Genomic DNA, 24,470 nt, shown 5'->3' on the forward strand with positions numbered 1-24,470 from the left:
GCCTAATTAAAAAAAAAAACAAAAATTTTCAAAGTTTTTTTGTAAAAATTTTTTGGGGGGGAGCAATTATAAATTTGGGGTTTTTAAAAAATAAGCATTAAAAATTAAAAATTTTTTGCGGGGGAAAAAATTTAAAAAATTAATTTTGTAAGCCCCTTTTTTTCCCTTTCGTGGAGGTAAATAAGGGGTTCTTTGGGTTTTTGGGTTTTCCACATTTTAAAAATAGTCCAAGGGGGAAAACTGGAGAGTTCAAACAAAAGATTTTTTCTTTTTTAAGTAAATAAAAAACTTTTTTGGGTTCCCGTTCACCCCCTTTTTTTTTTGTCACAAAATGAAGATTTTTTGACTTTTTTAAAATTTTTAAAAAAAAAAATTAAAATTTCAAACATAAAATTTTTTTAAAGTAATTAAAAAGGATTTTTTTTTATTTCAAATTTTTCTTCAATTTAAAAACAAGACAATGGTCCCTTTTAAATTTCTTTTTATTTTTGCAAATTGAAAAAAAAAACATTTTTATTTTTAAAATTTTTTAACGTCGCTTTCCTTTTAAAAAACCTGCTTAAAAATACTTGTTTTAAATTAAACCGGCATTAGGGATGTTTTTAAGGGGTTTTAACAGGAAATATTTCCGGGGGGTGTTTTTCCCTTTTTCTTGTCTTTTCAAAAAATTGATTAAAAAAATTTTAAACCCTTTCATTTGGCCCGAAATTTCAGAATGGAAAAAGGGGGAAAAAAAAAAATTTAAAATTCCCGGGAATTTTTTTTTTTTCCCATTTTAAAAAATTTTTTAAAAGAAAAATTTTTAATAAATTTTTTTTTCCAAAAAAAAAAGACTTCCATTTTACAATAGAAAAATTTAAAAAGGTCCCGCATTTAAAAAAACATTTTCATTGCACCGGGAAACAAACCTCCCTTTAGTTTGGTTTTTTTTTCTTTTAACCTAATTTTTTTAAAAAGTGAATTTTTATTTAATTTTCGTAAAAACAATTCAAACTTAAAAAAGCTTAATCATTTTTTTCCAACCAATATAGGTTCGCTTTTGAAAAAACCCTCGGGGTTTTAAATAAAATAATGAATTTTATTTTAAAACAAAATAAAAGTAAGGTTCGCAAGAAAAATGATTAAGGGAAATTTTTAAAAAAAAATGAGAAAATGGGGTAGGTTTTTTTTCTTTGGGTTTTTTTTAAAAAGAAATATTTACAACTATAAAATGAATGTCTTAAACATGAATTAAAAAATTAGGAAACACCATGTCAAACATCAGCTTGGTTCACCTTGTAAACTAGTTTACTCAAGGATCTACCGGTTTCAGTATTTTAAGACTTTCATTATGACTTTAAAATGTACATGTTAAATTATACATTTATTAATCACATAACGACAATACAGATAATTCATTTTAAATAATATTCACATATATGAATATTGTTTTGCCTGTCACAAAATCTACATAAGCACAGTTTACTGTATTCAACATAGAGTCGGGGGTGGGGGGGGATTAAATACCTCCGCTAAAGTTCTTTGAATTTAACTGTAAAATTTATATCATTATAAATGATATTATTTTCAATGAATGTGTTGATAACCGGGAGATTTATGTTAATGATTTTGATATCAAAATCCATGTCGTTTATAAATGAACAGTTCCAAACTCAAAGATGGACAGGGCCCCATGACACATATTTAGGGAAATTGTGTTTCTATTAGAAAAAAAGTTAATTTTGTTCTATCCTTCCTTCTAATATTTGAAAATAATGGAACACCATGGAGAATTTTTTTTTGCCTACAGCTGTAATGCTAGCATACAACAATGACTCTGTTTGAATCAGGCTTGTGAATATAAATGAGACCTTGATTTAATTGATTTTGTCAACCTTCCACAAAGCTGCCTAACATGGCAGATCAATATAATTTCATGATTTATCTAAAACAGGAAAAAAAAATCCGGAGCATAATATTTCAGCTAGATAATTTCCATTTGATTTGGTTTTATGTAACATAAATGACATAGATACTGGTAGACATATGGTGACTTTCCCGGACTTATTTCAAACCCATTGAATACTTGGCAGAAAGAATGAGATAACTATTGAATGTCATCAGTATAGATTCAAGTCAGTCTGCATTTTACAAACTTTTGTTGGCGACTTAAATTTTATATTATGTCAAAACCATTTAAACAACAATGGAGAGGTCCAAAATAACAATGGTGAAGATAGAAAAAAGACTCAAATAACATTAAAGAGGTCCAAAATAACAAAAATGAGGTAAATATCAATAAGAAGGTCAAAAATAACAATAATGAGGTCTAAAATAACATTAATGAGGTCTAAAATAACAATGGGGAGATCCAATTATCAAAAAAGAGGCCTAAAATAACAATGAAGATGCTAAAAACAACAATGAAGAGGACCAAGATAACAATAGTAAGGTCCAGAATAACAATGAAGAGGCCAAAAATAACAATCATGATGTCCAAAATAACAATGAGGTCCAAAATAACAATGATGATGTCCAAAATAACTGATGAGGTCCAAAATGACAATGATGAGGTCCAAAGTAACTGATGAGGTCCAAAATAACTGATGAGGTCCAAAATGACAATGATGAGGTCCAAAGTAACTGATGAGGTCCAAAATTACAATGAAGAAGTTCAAAATAACAATGAAGAAGTTCAAAATAACAATGATGTCTAAAATATCAATGGAGAGGTCCAGAATTACAAAAAAGGCCCTAAATAACTATGTTGAGGTCCAACATAACAATGATGAGGTCAAAAATAACAATGAAGAAGTCCAAAATAACATTGAAGAAGTACAAAAAACAATTTTTGAAGTCCAAAATAACAATGATGCTGCCCTCTTCATATGGAAGTAGGGAAAGTTACTTGAAGAAAAGCAGGTTTGTACAAATACAGTACCCAGATATCTTTTATTTTTAGATACATGTAGCTGCATGCTAGTACTTTAATATTGAAGTTCAGTTCATTTCTTGTATTTAAATACCCATTGCCTCTTGTAAATCAATACATATTTTATACAGAAAATTGGTACAAAATTTAACTTTCAAATGAATGTTTCTTGACAGTATATTCAACAGCACTTAAACAATGTTAATCAAACTAGAAGTCTGTTGTTGTATTTAATGTGATCTATAAATTGATGTAAGAAATTTGAAATGCTAATTTTTCTGACAACACAACTAGACATTTAGTGATTTCGACATGAATTGTTGCCATTTACATATTAACTGAATTCAAATGAAATGCATTGAAAAATCAACAATAAAATAAGATATTAGGCTTGAGTAGGCTTTTTCCTTTTATTCTGGTGGGAAAGAAATCAGGTGTACAAATTCTGACCACAAAAATTCTGACATATTATACCCACCAAACTTCAGTTGGCAGCTGAAATTTAGAAATTTGAAATTTAATTTCCTAGGATTAACAAATAGCAGATTCAAATTAAAAGCACAATAAAGTGTCATCCATAAATTTAGATGTAAAATTTAGCCCTATATAACACAGATTTAGCAGCGAAATGGTTACATAAAATTTAGCTTTATTACACATTATGTTATATAAAATTCAGTTCTATTATGCAAGTTTAGCAATATAATTGCTATATAAAATTATGCCCTTGTAGTATAATGTTTAAATGACATAAAAGTTAATCAGCATCCGCGCAGTCTGATCAGGATCCATGCTGTTTGCTTTCAGTTTCTCTACTTGTTATAGGGTCTGTTAGCGAACAGCATGGATCCTGATCAGACTGCGCGGATGTGCAGGCTGGTCTGGATCCATGCTGGTCGCAAACCCATTATGTTGGTTTTGTCATGACGCGGCTCATTTCTAGAGGTATTGATGATGTCTGGCATGTCTTGTTACCAGTCTCAATAATTGTTTAAGTGTTTTTCATATCTTTTCAATTGTTAAATTACATTTTTATTAAACAATTATCGTCATGTTCAAGATTAAATCATTATTTTTGTCTGTTATAATCATAAAACTGCCTACAACAAATTCCTGGTTTTAATTAGCTATAAAAACCATCAGTTTATAACTTTATATCTAATTTTTACTACCTCTGTCTGAGTGGTTTAGGTCCCTGAATAAACAACTTGCCCCTGACAACTGTGGGTTTAGAATCGAGCCAGGGACTTTGGATTCTTTCATGTGAGACAGCTATTTAGCTAACTTTACAGAAGGTTGATGGTTGCTAATGACTGAAGTAATGCATGATGAAACTGAGGACTTTCTCCACCACAAAAGCTAGAATGTTACAATATGACTATAATAGCAGCTGTATAACTAAAAACCAAACTAAAACAAAAAATATGATAGAAATAAGAAAAACAAAGAATAGTAATATAATAATATTCCCCCATTTATCTATAGAGAATTCAATTATTTTTTTACAAAATTATTTAGTATCACTTGTGTACAAAAGAAAGGACTAAAGTATATGACAGGGAGCAAACATTGTAAAAACACAAATAACAAAATATTCAAAGTTTTTCAGTTTCTTTCTTCAATTTTCACCATTATACATGAACATATACTTCTCAAAACCAGATTTTCTGTTTCATCTCAATAACAATATGATTATCTTGTCATTAAGTTTGAAACATTATAAAACTAGGGTATAAGAAGAAACGGTGCTAGCAAAGTACATGTAATTTCATAAATGCTTTTAGACCACGATTTTGGACTAATTCATCTGCAAGCAAGTTAGCAAACATCTCAGGTTACTGTACCTTTTTACTGTATACCATACTAGAAGATATTATAAAGTCAATACTTAGACTTTTAATAATTATTTCAACAGTTCCACTGCACATACAGTATAGGGTAACTCAATAGTTTCTTCACTTCTTACTTCTTTAAGCCAATAAAAATATTCAAATTAACTTTTAAGTTTTCTGGCACATGTTACTTGCAGTCATACAAATACAGAAAATTCTAACACCTCCAAGTATTTTTATCCTGCCTTGCTTATACACTGCTCAACACTCTCAGGTTTCCATCACAACTATTGTGTGTGTGTGGTTTTTAGGACCATGGTCAGGTAAACATTACGATGTTTCCATGCCAACATGTATGTAGCTGTGCGTCATATGACTTCTTCAAAGAAACTCTCATGTTGATGTAGCAACACCTGAAAACATGAAACAATAAATTAATTTAAAGTTAAAAATAGCATGTTTTGATTTCATATCTACCAGTCATAACATATACTAAATGAGCCGCGTCACGACAAAACCAACATAATGAGTTTGCGACCAGCAGGCTAATCAGGATTCATGCTGTTCGCTTACCAACTCTATTACAAGTAGAGAAACTGATAGCGAACAGCATGGATCCTGATCAGACTGCGCGGATGCGCAGGCTGGTCTGGATCCATACTGGTCGCAAACCCATTATGTTGGTTTTGTCGTGACGCAGCTCAAATGTTATTCACTGACAATGACAAAACATTTATTATTGAATTATATTGGGGGAGATTTCGATAGAAAACAAAACATCAGAAAACAAAGTGACGAGCAAAAAGTGTGTGTCTTAAGATTGAGCCAGCATCTTGCACAGTGTGACAAAAACTGTTATAGGTTTCTCTTATAATTCATCTTATGAAAGGCAATATACTTCTTATATATTGTTTATACATGTACTACTATTGGTATGCTTGTTTAGTTGTATGTACAATGATGAAACTGAAATAAGAATAACCTTTCAAGTTCCCAAGAAAGGTACAGTGATCGGGAGTAGCAGTAAGTCTGTTGCTTGTAAGCTCAAAGCATGGTAAATATGAATAGGCTTGAAAGACACAGTCATGTGATTTTGCTTTTCGACTGTGCAATAAAATTTTTATGAACAGTGCAACAACATAATATACATGTACTTATATTAGGAAATTGGTAAGGGGTCATAGTCATATTTCAAGTCAATATAATGTAATTCTTGTCTACAGGTATGTTGTGTTTATTTATCAAGACTTTATCACACGGAAATGAAGATTTTATGGCCCAAGTTTAAGTTGTCTACATAAAGATATAAGACAGAATCAATGGACAAGGGGACATAAAAATTACAAATTAACAATATCAACATTTTGTTCTTATCTTTTATAGTCTGTCTCAAAAATTCCAGACAGCAGTGCACAACAACTATTTGTAGAGGCATAACTATTATTTGTAGAGGCCAAACAAATATTTGTAGAGGCAGAACAACTATTTTTAGAGGCAGAACAACTATTTATAGAGGCACAACAACTATTTGTAGAGGCACAACCACTATTTGTAGAGGCACAGCAACTCTTTGCAGAGACACAACAACTACTTGTAGAGGCACAGCAACTATTTGTAGAGGCACAACAACTGTTTGTAGAGGCACAACAACTATTTGTAGAGGCACAACAACTATTTGTAGAGGCACAACAACTATTTGTAGAGGAACAACATCTATCTGTAGAGTCAAAACAACTATTTGTAGAGGCACAACTACTATTTGTAGAGGCAAAACAACTTTTGGTAGAGACACAACAACTATTTGCAGAGACACAACAACTATTTTTAGAGGCACAACAACTATGTGTAGAGATACAACAACTATTTGTAGAGGCACAACAACTATTTGTAGAGGCACAACAGCTATTGGTAAAGGCACAACAACTATTTGTAGAGGCACAACAGCTATTTGTAGAGGCACAACAACTATTTGTAGAGACACAACAACTATTTGTAGAGGCATAACAACTATTTGTAGAGACACAACAACTACATGTATAGGCACAACAGCTATTTTAGAGGCAGAACAACTATTTGTAGAGGCACAACAGCTACTTGTAGAGGCAGGACAACAACTATTTTGTAGAGGCACAACAGCTATTGGTAAAGGCACAACAACTACAGTGTACATGTATTTGTAGAGGCATAACAGCTATTTGTTAAGGCACAACAACTATTTGTAGAGGCACAACCACTACTTGTAGAGGCACAGCAACTATTTGTAGAGGCACAACAACTGTATGTAGAGGCACAACAACTATTTGTAGAGGCACAACAACTATTTGTAGAGGAACAACATCTATTTGTAGAGTCAAAACAACTATTTGTAGAGGCACAACTACTATTTGTAGAGGCAAAACAACTTTTCGTAGAGACACAACAACTATTTGCAGAGACACAACAACTATTTTTAGAGGCACAACAACTATGTGTAGAGATACAACAACTATTTGTAGAGGCACAACAACTATTTGTAGAGGCACAACAGCTATTGGTAAAGGCACAACAACTATTTGTAGAGGCACAACAGCTATTTGTAGAGGCACAACAGCTATTGGTTAAGGCACAACAACTATTTGTAGAGGCATAACAGCTATTTGTAGAGACACAACAACTACTTGTAGAGTCACAACAGCTATTTTAGAGGCAGAACAACTATTTGTAGAGGCACAACAGCTACTTGTAGAGGCAGGACAACAACTATTTTGTAGAGGCACAACAACTATGTGTAGAGGCACAACAACTATTTGTAGAGGCATAACAATTATTTGTAGAGACACAACAACTACTTGTAGAGGCACAACAGCTATTTTAGAGGCAGAACAACTATTTGTAGAGGCACAACAGCTACTTGTAGAGGCATGTAGAGGCAAAACAACAACTATTTTGTAGAGGCACAACAGCTATTGGTAAAGGCACAACAACTACATGTATTTGTAGAGGCATAACAGCTATTTGTTAAGGCACAACAACTATTTGTAGAGGCAGAACAACTATTTGTAAAGGCACAACAAAAGCATGATACACACTGGTAAACATTTGTGTTTGTTTAAGTGACTTTCTTTTTTTTCCACTAGAATTGTTTCTTAAAGACCATCTTATTTTCTTATAATCCTATCAGTAAGAAACATGTCCTCCCTTTTGACAATTGCAGCAGCAACAACAAAAAGAGTTACAGACCAGATAGCAAATTCCATTAGTACACAATCAATTTTAATGCAATTATTTAAGCCATGAATCTATTAATCAAGAATTAATCTGAAATTCATTTGCAACACAACATAAATAATTCCAGATATCTATTTCCCTGATGACTCGAGTACCTTTAAAACTGTTCTATGTCATCATCTTTTAGATTAAACTGTTTTCAGTAAACATTGGTGAATTGACTTCTGTTCCCTTTTAGGGAAATGGATCAAAAGAGTATCTCTCCCCAAAAGAATTGTAAATTTCCAGTGCATTTCACCTAAAACATTTACCTGAAAAATTACTACAGTAAATGCTAAGCTCAATTCAAACCACTCCATATGAAATAATGAACTTCCATCACAAAAGACTAACTAACTAAATTAGGTTAAATTCATTTGTGAAACAAGTTCCTGCAACTTATATTAACCACTCTCGATTCCACTTCCTAGAACTTAAAACCAGTACTGGTGTAATGTGAAGAAACAAGGTCATGACCTAAGTTGAGCTTGAACCAACAATCCCCTTGGGTTCACAGACAGACGCCTTTACCAATAATTAGTCACAGCAACACTATTTCCTATCATAAATTGATAATGCCAAAATCAAGAGTTCTACATATCGTGATAGTGATCATCTTTTCAGTTCAACAACCATCAAAAACTAATTTTGACAAAAATTCTAAATTTAAAAGGGGCATTACTCCAAAAATTTATCTTTAAGAATAATGCCACTTATTTTACAACTGCAAATTGTCATGATAATGATTAGCAGGTATTTCAAGTTTCATGTTGATACCTTTAAAAATACTGTTTACATAATAATGCCAATGAGCTACATTAATTTTTTTGCATGATGATGTCCTGAACTACTATGATAATTAGCAGCCATCATAATAGATTGACTTTTTCTTCGAAACAGACAAGCTTAAAATCATATAACAAACCTCATTCCCCCACGATGTCCAGCCAGGTAGCAAGTTTCTAGCAAACAGTTCCATACATTTGGGATCATTAGGTAAGTAAGGCCTCAAAACTTCTAAAAAAGAAAAATAATAACAGTCAATAATAACATTAGTACGTTAACAGGAATGTCAGTTAAAGCTGCATGCCTCAAGATAAACCAAAATATTTCAATAAAATAAAAATTGAGAAAAAAAAGTACAAAGATTTGAAGAAAAGTATAATGATTCAAGATAACTGTAAAAATTTCCAAATTATGTGCGATTTATTAACAATTTTGTGGTATTTTTATTTTTCACCAGATTTATACAACATTACTATTAATGCAGTAAGGGCTATTTTTTGCATATTTTGACGTCTTTTTTTGGTAATCAAGATGGGATGTAAATGCTGTTTGCAATGTTAAAATTATTTTCTTTTTTCACTTCACAATATTTTACTTTTTTTATATATTTTCAAAATTTTCATGAAAATCAGCATGAATCTGGAGGTGTGCTGCTTTAAGCTGTGTATTCAGGGATTTTTTTTGGTTTATTTTATAGCCGTTATTGGGTCATATTCCCAACTGAAAATAGTATATTATTTTCCCAATCCACAGGAAAAAATTCCCAATTGAAAGTTACAATATAAAAATATTGAATAAAAATTCTAAAATCTTTGCAAATAAGGGCTTCTTCACTGTAACAGTGCTTAAATGTTTGAAGATGCCATCTTACACAGTAATTGTTTGCATTCATTTAATCACTGTAAAATTTCAGTGATGCATTTTTTCCCAATTTCTAACAAAACACCGCTGAAATTCTCAATTCCGTGGGTATGGGTCGTACTCCCAAAATCCTGGAAAAAATCCCTGGTATTGTGGCAGATTAAGGCAGTTTCTTTGTAAAGGGCTTCCCACTCAGTTTACCAGTAGTAACATTCAGTTTTGCTTACTTCTTCACATAAAATATTTTATTCAACAGTTGATGAATAATAACAAATTTAAACATATTGTTGTCTACTAAACTGTCAAAGAAATACATGTGCTGCTTCTTGGGCTCAAACATGCAAATCCAAGTCTGTATTTTTAATGCTCTCCCAAGATAATGCGGCAGGCATATCACCAACTAGCAGAGTGTATATGAATTATTTAAGGCATTTACCAATGAAATCATAGGGTTTACCATTCTTCTCTAATGGCTTAATTGTTTTATTGGTATGCTATTGTATTTACAATAATTGTAGGAAAAAGAATAAGAAAATGCGACTTGTAATCATTATATATTCACAAACCAAATGAATGTTTCCTCTACAATAGTGCCGCAGCTTTGTGTATCTATTCTTGGAACAATTTTTTTGTTTATCTATTCTTAGATCAACTTTGTTTATCTATTCTTAGAACTTAGAACAACTTTCTTTATCTATTCTTAGAACAACTTTGTTTATCTATTCTAAGACCAACTTTGTTTATCTATTCTTGGAACAACTGTGTTCAAATATTCTTGGATCAATTCTTGGATTAACTTTCTCTATCTTTTCTTATAACAACTGTGTTTATCTATTCTTAGAACAACTGTGTTTTACTATCCTTGGATCAACTTTCTTTATCAATTCTTGGATCAACTTTCTCTATCTATTCTTAGAACAACTTTGTCTATCTATTCTTAGAACAACTTTGTTTATCTATTCTTAGAACAACTGTGTTTATCTATTTTTGGAACAACTTTCTCTATCTATTGTTAGAACAACTTTGTTTAACTATTCTTGGAACAACTATGTTTATCTTTTCTTAGAACAACTTTGTTTATCTATTCTTAGAACTTAGAACAACTTTCTTCATCTTTTCATAAAACAACTTTGTTTATCTATTCTTAGACCAACTTTGTTTATCTATTCTTGGAACAAACTTTGTTTATCTATTCTTGGAACAACTGTGTTTAAATATTCTTGGATCAACTTTCTTTATCAATTCTTGGATTAACTTTCTCTATCTTTTCTTAGAACAACTGTGTTTATCTATTCTTAGAACAACTGTGTTTAACTATCCTTGGATCAACTTTCTATATCTACTCTTGGATCAACTTTCCATATCTATTATTAGAGCAACTGTGTTTATCTATTTTAACTATTCTAAGAACAACTTTCTTCATCTATTCTTAGATCAACTTTCTTTATCTATTCTAAGAAAAGGGTTTTAAGTTTTGTTTGAATGTCAAAATGCAAAATTTATACAATTAAATTCTAGCATTAGAACCAGAACTAAACATTTTGTAAATCAAAACTGTTCTTGAATAATTAGACCAACAAACCATCTATAAAATAGTACAAGGATGGTAATTAAAATATACCTGTCAATGGAGGTTTCTTTGAATGAAGACTGCATGGTACACTTATAATAACCTTGTTGTCAGTGATACAACCTCTACTGTCTTGGTTATCTTTTGAACTTGCCCAATCGTTTTCAGGTGCATCTATTTTTAGATTACTTGCCTGACTTGAATCACGTGCATTATCAAGGTCACATGTTGCATTCTGTGTTTCCATGGAAACTGGATGATACTTCCCGATAATTAAAGTCTCATAGGGTCTCTTATGAGGAGATTCAAGATCATATACACACTGTCCTGTCTTTGTTACCTGAAAAATAACTTCTGATTTATGACAAAATAACGATAATGAAAAATAACAATAATGATAAATAACAACAGGGCAAAATAACTTCAATTTGTTTGTTTTGTTTGGTTTTACAGTGCACAAACACAGTATAGGTCATATGGTGCCGAAACAGTAAAGATGATTTTGGCTCACCTTAGGTGTTTCAAACTTTAAGCAACACCAGGGGTCAAAACCACCACACCTGCTGGAGCTATGAGATGCATAGACTCTGATAATTTGAACCCATTTAGTTGCCACTTATGATCACACAGGGTTAAATGGTGGCTGCAATTCTGATGCATCAACAGGTAAAGGCAACCCCTCAGCCACTAGGGAAAACTTTAATTAAAATCTGCTAAAATTTCAAATATAATCAAATGCGAACATTGGATAAATATAACTTGGACATGCAGCCTGGCCTGGCTCTATACTGGTTACAAAGGCTAATCACTCTAGGTTCCAGCAGAGTAAGGTTAACAATACTTTAAAAAAAAAAACATTATTTACAATAAAATACATCCTTTACTAATTCATAAAGCCATAAAAAAATTTAAGCCTTCGTGGTCAATTCCTATGCATCAAAACTCGTAACCAGTGTTACATAGCAGATAAACACAGCTGAAACCAATATTATTTTTTAAATTTTGTACTGTATACAAATTGTTCAGAATAATAACATTATTCTTTCAAACAATTAAGTTCAAGAACATTAACCAGTTCAATGAGTACAATGATCTAACAGAACTATTATGACCTTTAAACATCTTAAATGGCTTATATTAAATGGCACTAAATATGTCCACATTATCCCCTTTAACAATTGGCAATTTTCTCTCAGAATCTAGCTTCACTAACTGCTATACAAACATCAAAGAATGTTTTCTCAAGTAAGATAAAACATTAAGCTTTCAAAATGATAAAGTAAACGTCTCTTTAATGTAGAAATATAACTAATTTGTTCTGGACTATAGAACTAAACTAATGTCTAGAAAATAAATGTAAAGGGTTCAATGAACACAAGTGTATCAATCACACGATATATTACATGAAAAAGGAAACATCCAATTATAAATTGTTTGTTTGCTGTTAGTATAACAGTATTAAATACCAATTAAACAGAACTAAAACATTTCATGCTAATCATGCATACAACCACGGTTCTACCATTACAATAATTAGCTAATATTCTGAAAAACTACCTGCCTTTGATAACATGACATGTAAAGAATATAATTGTTAATCACACAGAACATGAATGGAACAAAACAAGTTGTAAAAGATGAATGAAATGGTAGCAGCTGAGGAAGAGGAATGGAATTGAAACCATTGTAAAAGAAATGTTGGAGAAGAGGAATGGAATTAAAACAGTTGTAAAGGGAATGGAATTGAAACAGTTGGAGAAGAGGAAATTCCGAATGGAATCATAACAGTTAGAGAAGAGGAATGGAATTGAGACAGTTGTAAAAGAAATGGAATTGAAATAGTTGTGGAAGATAAATGAAATTGTAGCACCTGAGGAAGATGAATGGAATTGAAACCATTGTAAAGGAGGAATTGAATTGAAACCATTGTAAAGGAGAAATATAACTGAAACCATTGTAAAGGAGGAATATAACTAAAACCATTGTAAAGGAGGAATATAACTGAAACCATTGTAAAGGAGGAATATTACTGAAACCATTGTAAAGGAAGAATGAAATTGAAACCATTGTAAAGGAAGAATGGAATTGAAACCACTGTAAAAGAGGAATGGAATTAAAACTCATGTAAAAGAGGAATGGAACTGAAACAGTTGTAAAAGAGAAATAGAACTAAAACAGTTGTGGAAGAAGAAATGGAAGCGAAACAGTTGTATAAGTGGAATGGAACTGAAACAGTTGTCTAAGTTGAATGTCTTTTAATCAGATTAATTTCTTGAATAGACTTGTTCAGGTTCTTTTTTTGGAAAAGATCATTACAACATAAAGAATATCAACATGAAAAGTTAGTCAGCCAACAGAATAGGGTCTGATATTATAAAATGACTGCCATATTCTTCTCAAGAATTGAATGTAAAGTATACATTTTGAAAGATATATAGAAATTTTTGTTGGTCATGTGGATTATTATTATTGATTCATAGTAAATTCTAAAAACTGAACACAACTAGACCTATCACTGAAAGTGATTTATATCCCCACCAGCAACTTTGACCAAACGGGGTCTCTACATAAGGTTGCTCTATACCAAGTTTGATTACAATATCTCATTTCAAACTCTAGTTATTGTCCGAAAACCATTTTTCAATTTTTAGTAACAGTGACCTTGACACCCGGGGGTCCATTTAATGCAATACCTACCAGGGTCTCCTCTTAAGGTTGCTATATACCAAGTTTGATTACAATACCTCATTCCAAACTCTTATTTATCGTCCAGAAACCATGATGTGGACCAACAGAAGGATGATCCGACCGACAAGCTGACTCCAATATACACCCCCTAAACTTGTAGGGGTATTATTAAGGCAAAATGTCAAGTAATTTTAATTTTTACTGATATTTATTCTTGGATATGCATGGTGTCACTTTTAACACTTAAAATCAGCTGATCTAATGACCTTCACTTCAACATACATATTCAGGACATGAAATAATGTGGTGATATATAAAAGAACATTCAGCACCAAAATTTGATTGTAAAACTAACAAGAGGGCCATGATGGCCCTGGATCACTCCCATGACCCATCAACCGCATCCAAGCAATGTCTTAGACAAGATCCTGGCCAAGTTTGATGACAATTGAGTCAAAAATGCGACCTCTTTTGTGTTAAAAAGGTTTTCCATATTTGGGCAATGTGACCTAATTTTTGACTGGAGACGACCCATATTCAAACTCGACCTAGAAATCATCATAACAACCTTCCTGACAAATTTCCAGGATATTTGGATCAAAACTGCAGACACTAGTGTTAAAAAGATTTTTCTATTTTTAGCTTCTGTGACCTAGTTTTTGACCGGAGACGACCCATCTTGGAACTTGACCTAGAAATCATCAAAACAACCTTCCTGACAAATTTCCAGAATATTTGTATCAAAACTGCAGCCACTGGAGTGTTAACAAGCTTTTTCTTTTTTTAGCTCAAGTGACCTAGTTTTTAACCGGATATGACCCATCTTCAAACTTGACCTAGAAATCATCAAAACAACCTTCCTGACAAATTTCCAGAATATTTGAACCAAAACTGCAGCCAGTAGAGTGTTAAAAAGCTTTTCTATTTTTAGCTCCTGTGACCTAGTTTTTGACTCGAGATAACCCATCTTCAAACTCGATCTGTATTTCATTGAGACAAACATTCTGACAAAGTTTGACAATGATCCAATCAAAACTGTGACTGCTAGACTGTTAACAACCCAATTGTTGACGACAAACGACACACGATGACGGACGCCGGACATAGCCCCATCACTATACCTCATCTTGACCACTTTGTGGTCAGGTGAGCTAAAAAGGTAAGATATATATTACATAATTGACCTTACCTTCAACCAGTACCATCTTGCTGTGAATCTAATGTTTTTAGAAGGAAAGAGTTCTTCTGTGACAAAGTGTATATGATTCTGTTTATTTGTAACCCAGACAACAACAACACATCCAGGGTTCATGAGGTCACATAAAGGTAGACCTAACAACATGTCATTATCTATTGTATGGTATCTGTAAACAAAATGTTACATTGTTTTCATCATTTTCCAACAGAACTATAAAACAGTAATCACAGCAATTCTCAACTACACTAACTTACCAAAATTTATAGAGCCTGGTCAGACAGCATGTGTAGGTCGGCCTGGTTCTTTACTTGTGGCTTAAACGCTTATCACTTTCTGTTTAAACATGTTATGGTACCAGTGACAAAGTGTATATGATTCTGTTTGTTTATAATATAAACTATTTCATTAAATGTCCACAAAATTACTGGAGTGGTTTTCTTGTTACTGTTTTCTAAGTTCAAGCTGTCTGTTAAAACAACAGTATGCCTTTTTAAGGGGAGCAGTGGTCTTGTGGTTAAGGTGTCTGCCTCTCAACCCAGGAATCATGGGTTCAAGTCCAAATCGAGTGACCATGTTTTTTATGATACTGGTACTGGTTGGTTCCAGGAAGCAACTCAAAAGTGATTTATATATGTTGCAAGAAATTATTAAATTTAAAAAAAAAAATTTAAATTGAACATAATCTTATGAAAACAGCATAATTTTTCCACTTTCAAATTTTATAAAAATATTTCATTAGATGTCACCTTTATAGATTTATATCATTTATATAAAAAAATTTCATAAAAATTTAACATAAATCTGAAGGCATGTCCCTTTAATGTAGATGACAACATTGTAACACAGGATTTGTCTAGACTAAATCAGTGAGTACATGTAGGTGTGAAATGTGATCTGCCAGCTACCGGTAGATATTACGTTTCATTTTTTTAATTATTATACAAAATCACTTTTAGCAAAACAAATCATATAACTACAGGTTCAGCATGTTTTACATCAATAATTTCACACATTATAAAATTACTTGAGTAGATTCAACAAGTTTATTCGGTGAAATATGAATACTTACTTTTTCTTGCGTTTCACGGATTTATTTGTCCAAGGTGGATCCATTACAAGGAGATCAAATTTTCCAAGAGCTGTTGAAAAATGACAAAAGTATGAGAAATTACCATGAGGTTAAGTTAAAACATATGAGCCATGCCATGACAAAACCAACTTAATAGGTTTGCGACCAGCATGGATCCAGACCAGCTTGCGCATCCGTGCAGTCTGATCAGGATCCATGCTGTTCGCTTACCAACCCTATTACAAGTAGAGAAACTGATAGCGAACAGCATGGATCCTGATCAGACTGCATGGATGCGCAGGCTGGTCTGGATCCATGCTGGTTGCAAACCTATTATGTTGGTTTTGTCATGGCACGGCTCATATGTTTAAACTTAACCGTAATTTTGTTGCATAATAATACACACTTTCGATTCTTCTATAATCAATAGGGAAAAATGCAGGATGTGCTAGAATTGTTTATAATATGAACTATTTCATTACATGTCCACAAAATTACTCAAGTGGTTTTCTTGTAACAGTTTTCTTACTTCCAGCTGTCTGTTAAAACAACGGTATGCCTTTTTAAAGGGAGCATTGGGCTAGTGGTTAAGGGGTCTGCCTCTCAACCCAGGGATCATGCGTGTAAGCCCAAATTGAGTCACGACCATGTTTCTTCATGACACCGATACTGGTTGTTTGGAAATTGTTTTAGGAGAATAATTATATACATATATAAAATTCCACTTAAGTGTTGTTACATCCTTAATTACAGTAAACAGGATCTTTAAACTTTATATCTCTTAATTTGCATAGTTGATTTGTCCTGATTTGAATTTTAGTTTAACCATATTTAGTATTACTTATTTGTGATGAAATCTTATCAGAATCACAGTAAAGACAGATTCCGGAAACTATCCAGGATCTGAGGTTATACAGTTAAAAATAAGATCCCAAGTATTTGATTGGTCAGAATACGACACAGAATGTACACTGACCAATGAAAATCCTTGAATTTGAGACAAGACTCAGAAAAATGTTTTTATAACCTTAAGGCCAGTCCTAGTGCCACATGATAAAACATGATTGTGATTCTAAAAGAGCTTGAACCCATGACCCGTGGGTTGAGAAGCTTATACATTCACCACTAGGCCACTGGTCCTCTAAATTCTGCTTATTTTCTTAATAAACGTTCTTTTACTTATAAGACCATGTGAATGGTGAAGAAAAAACTACAGTGAACAATGAACAGATACTGAAAGAATAATGATCAAAATATTGATAGGCAAACACGCTGAACATTCAAAGCAACTTTTTAAATCCTTATTTGAAAATACTTAACACAAAGTTTATGTTTGTCTGAAAGTTTTCTAATGTTGCGAGACTGTGTTAAATTTTATTACTTAATTAAAGGGAATTAACTTATATATGATTTTTAATCAGTATATGCAATAATAATTTCCCTTGAAATTTTGAAAATTGTATGCTACATTAATAATATAATATTGAACAATTCTCACAAATAAAAACATAATTTAATATACCTTTGCCTAGTTTGTTAAACTCGGATATATCTGACATAAGGAAGGTACAGTTTTCTGGAATTATGTAGTTTTCTCCCTTACATTTAACCAGCCTGCCTGACTGATCCCAGTTCTGCCAGATCACGTTGATTGTACCAAACAATGACAGATCTTTCACTGTAATTGATAAAAACAACTGATTAAAATTTCAGCACCATTAAGATTTAATTATTTAAAATGTTTATAAAAGTTTTCAGTGAACCAGTTTGAAAACCTTCTCTCAACTTTAGGCCTTTCATATTATATTTCTCAATGTAAGACCACAGACAAATTGTATGCAAAATTTTGTTAATTATTTGTTGCATAGAAACTAGAAGGAACAACAAAAACAAGAGCTGTCAGTAGGACAGCACGCTCGAGTATTCTTAGTGCTTGATAGTAAAAGAGCCTTGATAATGTTAAATTTTCTAAGTTCACCAAAGGGCTAATCTTTTTTTATAAATTCATGTTATAGGCCTTAGAGAGAGTCTAATTATACAGTATTTGCTTGACTATTTGGAAGGTAATGTCATTAGGGTGTTTTATTGAGTATAATAATACTAATTACCTATGGATACATAAATTTGACAGAAAAGGTACAAAGGCTTGTTATTAAGATGTTTTATCAAGTAAATCACTGCTTTATTATTATGAAGGCATAAAATTGTCCCAAAAAAGACACAAACCCTTCAGTAGTTATGGAGATAACAGCTTACAAGCAAAACTTTATCATGAATTTCTAAGTTGAAAAGGGGAAGAAAAATCAGCCTAAATGCAAGATAGAATTATGGATCTTTGTCAGTGACCTACAATTCTGACCCTAAATGCATATGTGAAGTTTTAAATAAATATCTTTAATAGTTATTGAGATATGTAAAACTTGCATGTAAACATTAACCAAGAGACTAAGTAGAAAAGGGGATATGAATCAGCCTTAATGCAAGATAGAGTTATGGAACTTGGTCAGTGACATACAATTATGACCCTCAAATTATGACCCTAAGTACATGTGTAAAGTTTCAAGTAAATATCTTTGAAGACCTTTAACCTTTAACCAAAATTTCTAAGTTTCAAAGGGGCAAATAATTCTGCAAATATTGCAATTTTGCAAAATGATGTACATTGTTACTATAAAAAAGTGTTGTAAATTTCAATTGAATATCTCAAGCAATAATTGAGATATTTGACTTAACAAAAAACTTTAACCAAAATTTCTTAGTTAAAAAGGGGCATAATTCTGTCAATATTGTAGGCAGAATTATCCAACTTGTCAATCTGATGTACCTTATTACTATAAATAAGTATTGTAAGTTTCAATTGAATATCTCAAACAATAATTGAGATATTTGACTTTACAAAAAACTTTAACCAAAATTTCTAAGTTAAAAAGGGGCATAATTCTGTCAATATTGTAGGTAGAGTTATCCAACTTGTCAATCTGATGTACCTTGTTACTATAAATAAGTATTGTAAGTTTCAATTGAATATCTCAAACAATAATTGAGATATTTGACTTTACAAAAAACTTTAACCAAAATTTCTAAGTTAAAAAGGGGCATAATTCTGTCAATATTGTAGGTAGAGTTATCCAACTTGTCAATCTGATGTACCTTGTTACTATAAATAAGTATTGTAAGTTTCAATTGAATATCTCAAGCAATAATTGAGATATTTGACTTTACAAAAAACTTTAACCAACGCAGACGACGACGCTGACGCCGACGCCGACGCCGGGGCGACTACAATAGCTCTCATATTCTTCGAATAGTCGAGCTAAAAAACATGATCATTTACCTTCAGAAACTTGTATAGTAGGTACACAATTGCTCAATCTATCATGTTCTTCTTGCTGACATTCCTGGTTCCAGGCTTGTTGTGTCCCTACACAATTTAGAGAGCAAGAAGAGGCACCAGTATAGCAACCAGCCAGGCATTCCTGGTTCCTGTCATGATCTGACTGCTCGCACATGTCTATAAATGAATGCAGGGTACCATCCAATAAAGCTGCCTTCCTAGCAGCTACATTATTATCTCTGAGGTCAATGTTGCTCTGGGTCATGAAGTAGCTCATCTTTTGACCAAGTTCAAGGAGACTTTTATATGCTGTCTCTATATATCCTTTGACCTAATAAACAATGAGACAAACAGAGCTTAATGAAAAATGTCACACTTTTATCTTTTTCTTTCAAAAAATTTTGTACTGAAGAATTATATTTGTCTCCAATAGTACCGCATGAACGATATCATTGTAATAGACTTACTTTGGTATTAAGAATATTTTGGGTTTTTCAAGCTAATAAAGTAGGTACATACAAACTTTTACAGTAACAGTTTTGAAAATAAGTGAAACAGGTTAACTAATTTATTGTGAAGGGTAATGCACCATTAAGTTGTAACAGTAAAAAATAGTTTGTACCTACAGATAAGCTGGGAAAACCCCACTTTGACGAGTTCTGGATACTGTCTATTAATCATGAGAACCACATGTGGTGTTAATGCTTGTCTGTTAAAAATTTTAAGTTAGAAAGGAGCCATAACTTCAAAAATACTGCTTTCAATGTATTTGAAAGCAGGTTACTATATGTCTTTGAAATAAAACTGAAGTAGAAAAAAATATGGCGTCATTTTGTTTTTATGCTATGATTTAGTTAACCATTTTAAACTAAAAACATTTGGTTAAATTTAGGATGACTTGCTATTAGAACTTCACCTACAATGGTATCATTAAGTAATTACTATATTTGTACCTCATTATGGAAATCAACAGCCATTTTTTCCCCAACATTCAATGGTTCTCGTCTTTTACGCTGAAAAAAGTAAACATTCTATATCAGCAAGGTATCCATACTGAAAACTTGGCTATATACAAGTTCCAACATATACAGTAATGAAATATAATATGGTAGCCACAATTGACATGATGCCACATAATCAAATATTTAAAATTAAAAAAAAAATCTTCCAATTTCCAAGTACCAACCTTTCTTTTATTCTTTCGGCCATCCTCATTTTTATCTGCTGATTGTAATTTTACAAACTGACTATCCATTCTATAAGGTTCAACAATTTCAAACAGGTCAGACTTAAGTTTATATTGATGACCATGCCTATCATCTGAAATACATGTAAATGAAATGTATTAATGCAAAATAAGCTTTTCCAATGTGAGTTAAACTTGGTAACAAATACATTGTTATGTATAGTGATTGAAAATAATACATTCATTCATATTTGTCCAGTGATTTTTTTTAAATTTTCAAAACCAATCTGAAGGGGAAAATACAGCATGATAAATCAGAAAAGGGGAAAATCAAATTCCAACAACTGAGAATGTAAGTTTGAATATAGAAATCAAACCAGTTTCAATTTAAAAATGTAATTATTTTATTTGAAAAATATACAACGTTTCGACTCAAAAGTCTTCATCAGGTATACTTTGTTTATAGGAAATGACATCAACAACTGAGAATGGAATTTACCCGCACATTTTATAAAATTTTCAATTTCAATTCAATTTAACATGCATGGTACATGGCAGAGGCTATCTTCAGGGACAGCTTTCTGCATAAGTCAGCTGCTGTTAAGTCATGATTCTAGTGAAGAATGTGCACAGGGCATTTTAGGGGAAAATAGTAGCATTTTTAGGGGGAAATATACCTATTTAAAGTTAGGGGAAACAGCCTTTATTTGGCTGTAAAATACATGTTTAGCATGTGCAGCATTATACCAATTGAGAGCATTTATCCATTTATTAAACACTTAATATATTTTTCAGTAGAGCTTTATAATACAATCATAAAATTCTCTGATTTTTCTAATGTCTTTATTTGATAATTAGGAGTAATTTTGCTTTTAGTCGCTAAAACAAATAGATGAGCTATAGAATGTTCAAAATAGGAATATACAGCTCATTAAATGTGTTTTTTTTTCAATATTGAAATCCCTTTAAATCTTAAAGGACTGTTCTAAATTAAAAACTGGGCATATCCGATTTACACGCTCAGTAGTTTAAGGCTTGAAAGCAATGTGTTCATATTGTTTTTTATTTACCTCATGACTAAACTTTTTATTATACAGCCTAATGTGACATCATAGTCAAACACATTCAATCTATCATTCTGGAAATAAGTATCATCCGTACAATATTTTTTTGCAATATTCCCCAGGGGTGAGCAATCTATATAGACTTAAGAAAACATGTTTTAGTTCTATCCTCTTTTAAAGATTTTATAATGTTCTTTACAATCCTATACATGTACAACATAGAGATATGAGAATTGCAAAAGTACATGTATTACCTCTACCAACATTATGTGGTGTTTCTATTGTTACTATAGATGCTTTATGGTGATCTATGATACATCCATTTCCATTTTCTACAATAACTGACATTGCTGTAACTCTTCACATCATCACCTCACCATCTACAAAAAAAATAATTATACATTGATACTAATAAACAATAAATTAATAACAATGACTCATAACTTTTACAGCATAATCCATTCAACTATAACATAATAAACAATCATGACTTCATTAACTTGCATGTTAAACACATTGGTAATAGTATTAGTTTTCTACATACATTGTATTATACAGATTTGTACTTTTACTCGCAATTTTCTTTAAAGCAAACAAAAACATTTACAATAGATGATATCATGCCTTATACAATGCATCGTCTATCATCTACAATGTTCTACATATTACCCAATGGGGATGGGATGGAATAGAGAGATAAGCAGATTGATTGATACATGTATGTAGTTCTGTACCATTATTCTATGTTTAATGAGGGTCCATCTGCCCAAAAGGGTACAGACCCCTTACATGTCACCAATCATCCCCTTTAAGAGTAAATTTTGAAGGGAAACAGGACGTTTCGGCCCCAAACCAAATCGGCCCCAGTCGAAAAATCGGCCCCTGGACGTTTCGGCCCTTTTCCGAGAGACGTTTCGGCCCCACTATAGTATATTGCTTGATTGATTAACAACAATTAATTTAATAACAATTAAACAATTATGACACTTTAATTCTTTAAATAATTATTTATTATCTTTTGATCTCTTGAACCATTTAGATGTACGTTAATGTTTTTTAGATGTACGTTAATGTTTTAAAGGTGTAACAAACAATAAAGGCAGGTTACTTAATTTATAAAACAAACCACTAAAACTTCTGGATAAAGAAAGTTAATTACAATTATTACTTAGAAAACATTATCTTTTGATCTTAATTAAACTATACGTAATTTTTTTTTCAAGGTGTAACTAATTAACTGTTTATAGCTTTATGCTAATTGGCGGTAAGTAATATCAGAGAAAACTTCAAAAGATATGAAAAAAACAGTTTGCTACAATCTCATGATAATATTTTTAATTATTATTGCTATTAGATAATGATAGATGCTAGATGTTATAAAACTGATTGAAAAACTGAAACCAAATTATAAATGCTATGTACCTGCTATAGATAAGTTATAACATTCGAAAATAAAGTGTTTGTGCGTATAATTGTTGGAATAATTTCATTATATATAAAATTAAATTAGATACATTATTTGCTGGAAATTAACTGTGATTTAATACTTACAATCGGATTTTAAGTGTAAAAATTGTGACTGATAAACGGACAGAAATGTTTTCAAATAAAGTTTATGTTCTGTATTTGTATTGATTACTTTTTCCCTACTACTAATATAATCTAGTTTTTATACAAAATGATTAAATATATATATTAATTGATTCATTTAATCATTGAAATGCTATTAATATATCGGTTTAAAATACAGTACATATCATGGGGCCGATTTGGTAAAGGGCCGAAACGTCCGGGGCCGAAACGTCTTGGGTAGTTTGGGGCCGATACGTCTTGGGGCCGAAACGTCTCGAAATCATTTTGAAGCACAAAGTGATGATAATTTTACCTCCACGCTATTTCCAGAGAGTATTAGCCAAAGAAATTTATTTTGAGCCAAACGTAGGTCCCTGTCTTCGGCCAATGAGAACCTAAATGTACAGTACCCAGCTGAGAAAAAAAAGGAGGAAGCCGTTAAAAAGGCTGTGGTGGTGGTGCTAAGCAAAGGGTATGTCTCTCTTTAAAGCCGTCATTTGTACTAGGGGCTGGTCATTTATTGCTGGCCCATTTACTTGTCTTCAAATCTTCTGCCGATGCCCGGTCTATTCTTAGCAACATGAATGCTCAGAGAGGAAGTGAGAAGAGGGCTTAATAATTATTACTTGTCTTTAAATAAAGTCTTGAACACTGTGATAAATTAGACCAAGACAATCTGATTGGATTTCAGAATACAGATACATGTACATGTGTCACCTCTACCAGTAGGATACCTGTAGGATGTTTCTGGGCTCTGGTGGAAGGGCTAGATGATTGTTCATTTGATCTGACATTATAAATAAATATCCAGCCATTATGACAGCCATCTTGACAGAAATTGCTGTCAAGACCTCATAAATGTAAAATCATGTGAACTAATTTACCACAGTATCTAGGTAGGATGATTTGCACGAGGTATTATTCAAGATAAACCTAATTAAGGTCCAATTCGGCATGTGACTAAAAACCAAAATGACAGCAATTATTTTCATGATCAAAGTCAATAACACTTAAATTGCAAAGATAAAATATACATACAGGTGACAAATAATCTTTGCTGGAGTAATGAAAATAAAAATTATAAATTAAAACATCATGTTTACATTTGCACCGGATTTTCGGATTACCTTGGCTATCACTGCAGAACTTTACG

At 32.0% G+C, this 24,470-nt stretch overlaps 1 protein-coding gene across 2 annotated transcripts; it reads right to left on the reverse strand.

Moving 5' to 3' along the window:
• Positions 1-4,505: 4,505 nt before the first annotated feature.
• On the reverse strand, positions 4,506-24,461 carry LOC132758138 (N(6)-adenine-specific methyltransferase METTL4-like). Of its 2 annotated transcripts, none has more exons than XM_060749668.1 (11): positions 24,421-24,461; positions 22,000-22,125; positions 20,682-20,815; positions 20,449-20,508; positions 19,496-19,826; positions 17,684-17,839; positions 16,162-16,231; positions 15,084-15,258; positions 11,258-11,546; positions 8,915-9,006; positions 4,506-5,156 (listed from the first exon to the last, which is right to left on the reverse strand). In XM_060749668.1, the coding sequence occupies exons 2-11, from the start codon at positions 22,091-22,093 to the stop codon at positions 5,112-5,114; spliced, it is 1,446 nt and encodes a 481-aa protein (XP_060605651.1). In that variant the 5' UTR covers positions 22,094-22,125; positions 24,421-24,461; the 3' UTR covers positions 4,506-5,111. The 2 variants fall into 2 exon arrangements, with proteins under 2 accessions (XP_060605651.1, XP_060605650.1); XM_060749667.1 differs by having other exon boundaries at positions 24,356-24,459.
• Between the last annotated feature and the right edge of the window lie 9 nt (positions 24,462-24,470).

The sequence above is a fragment of the Ruditapes philippinarum genome, unplaced genomic scaffold, assembly GCF_026571515.1.
Source record: "Ruditapes philippinarum isolate M1 unplaced genomic scaffold, ASM2657151v2 ctg680_1_1_1_1, whole genome shotgun sequence".
Lineage (NCBI taxonomy): Eukaryota > Metazoa > Mollusca > Bivalvia > Venerida > Veneridae > Ruditapes > Ruditapes philippinarum.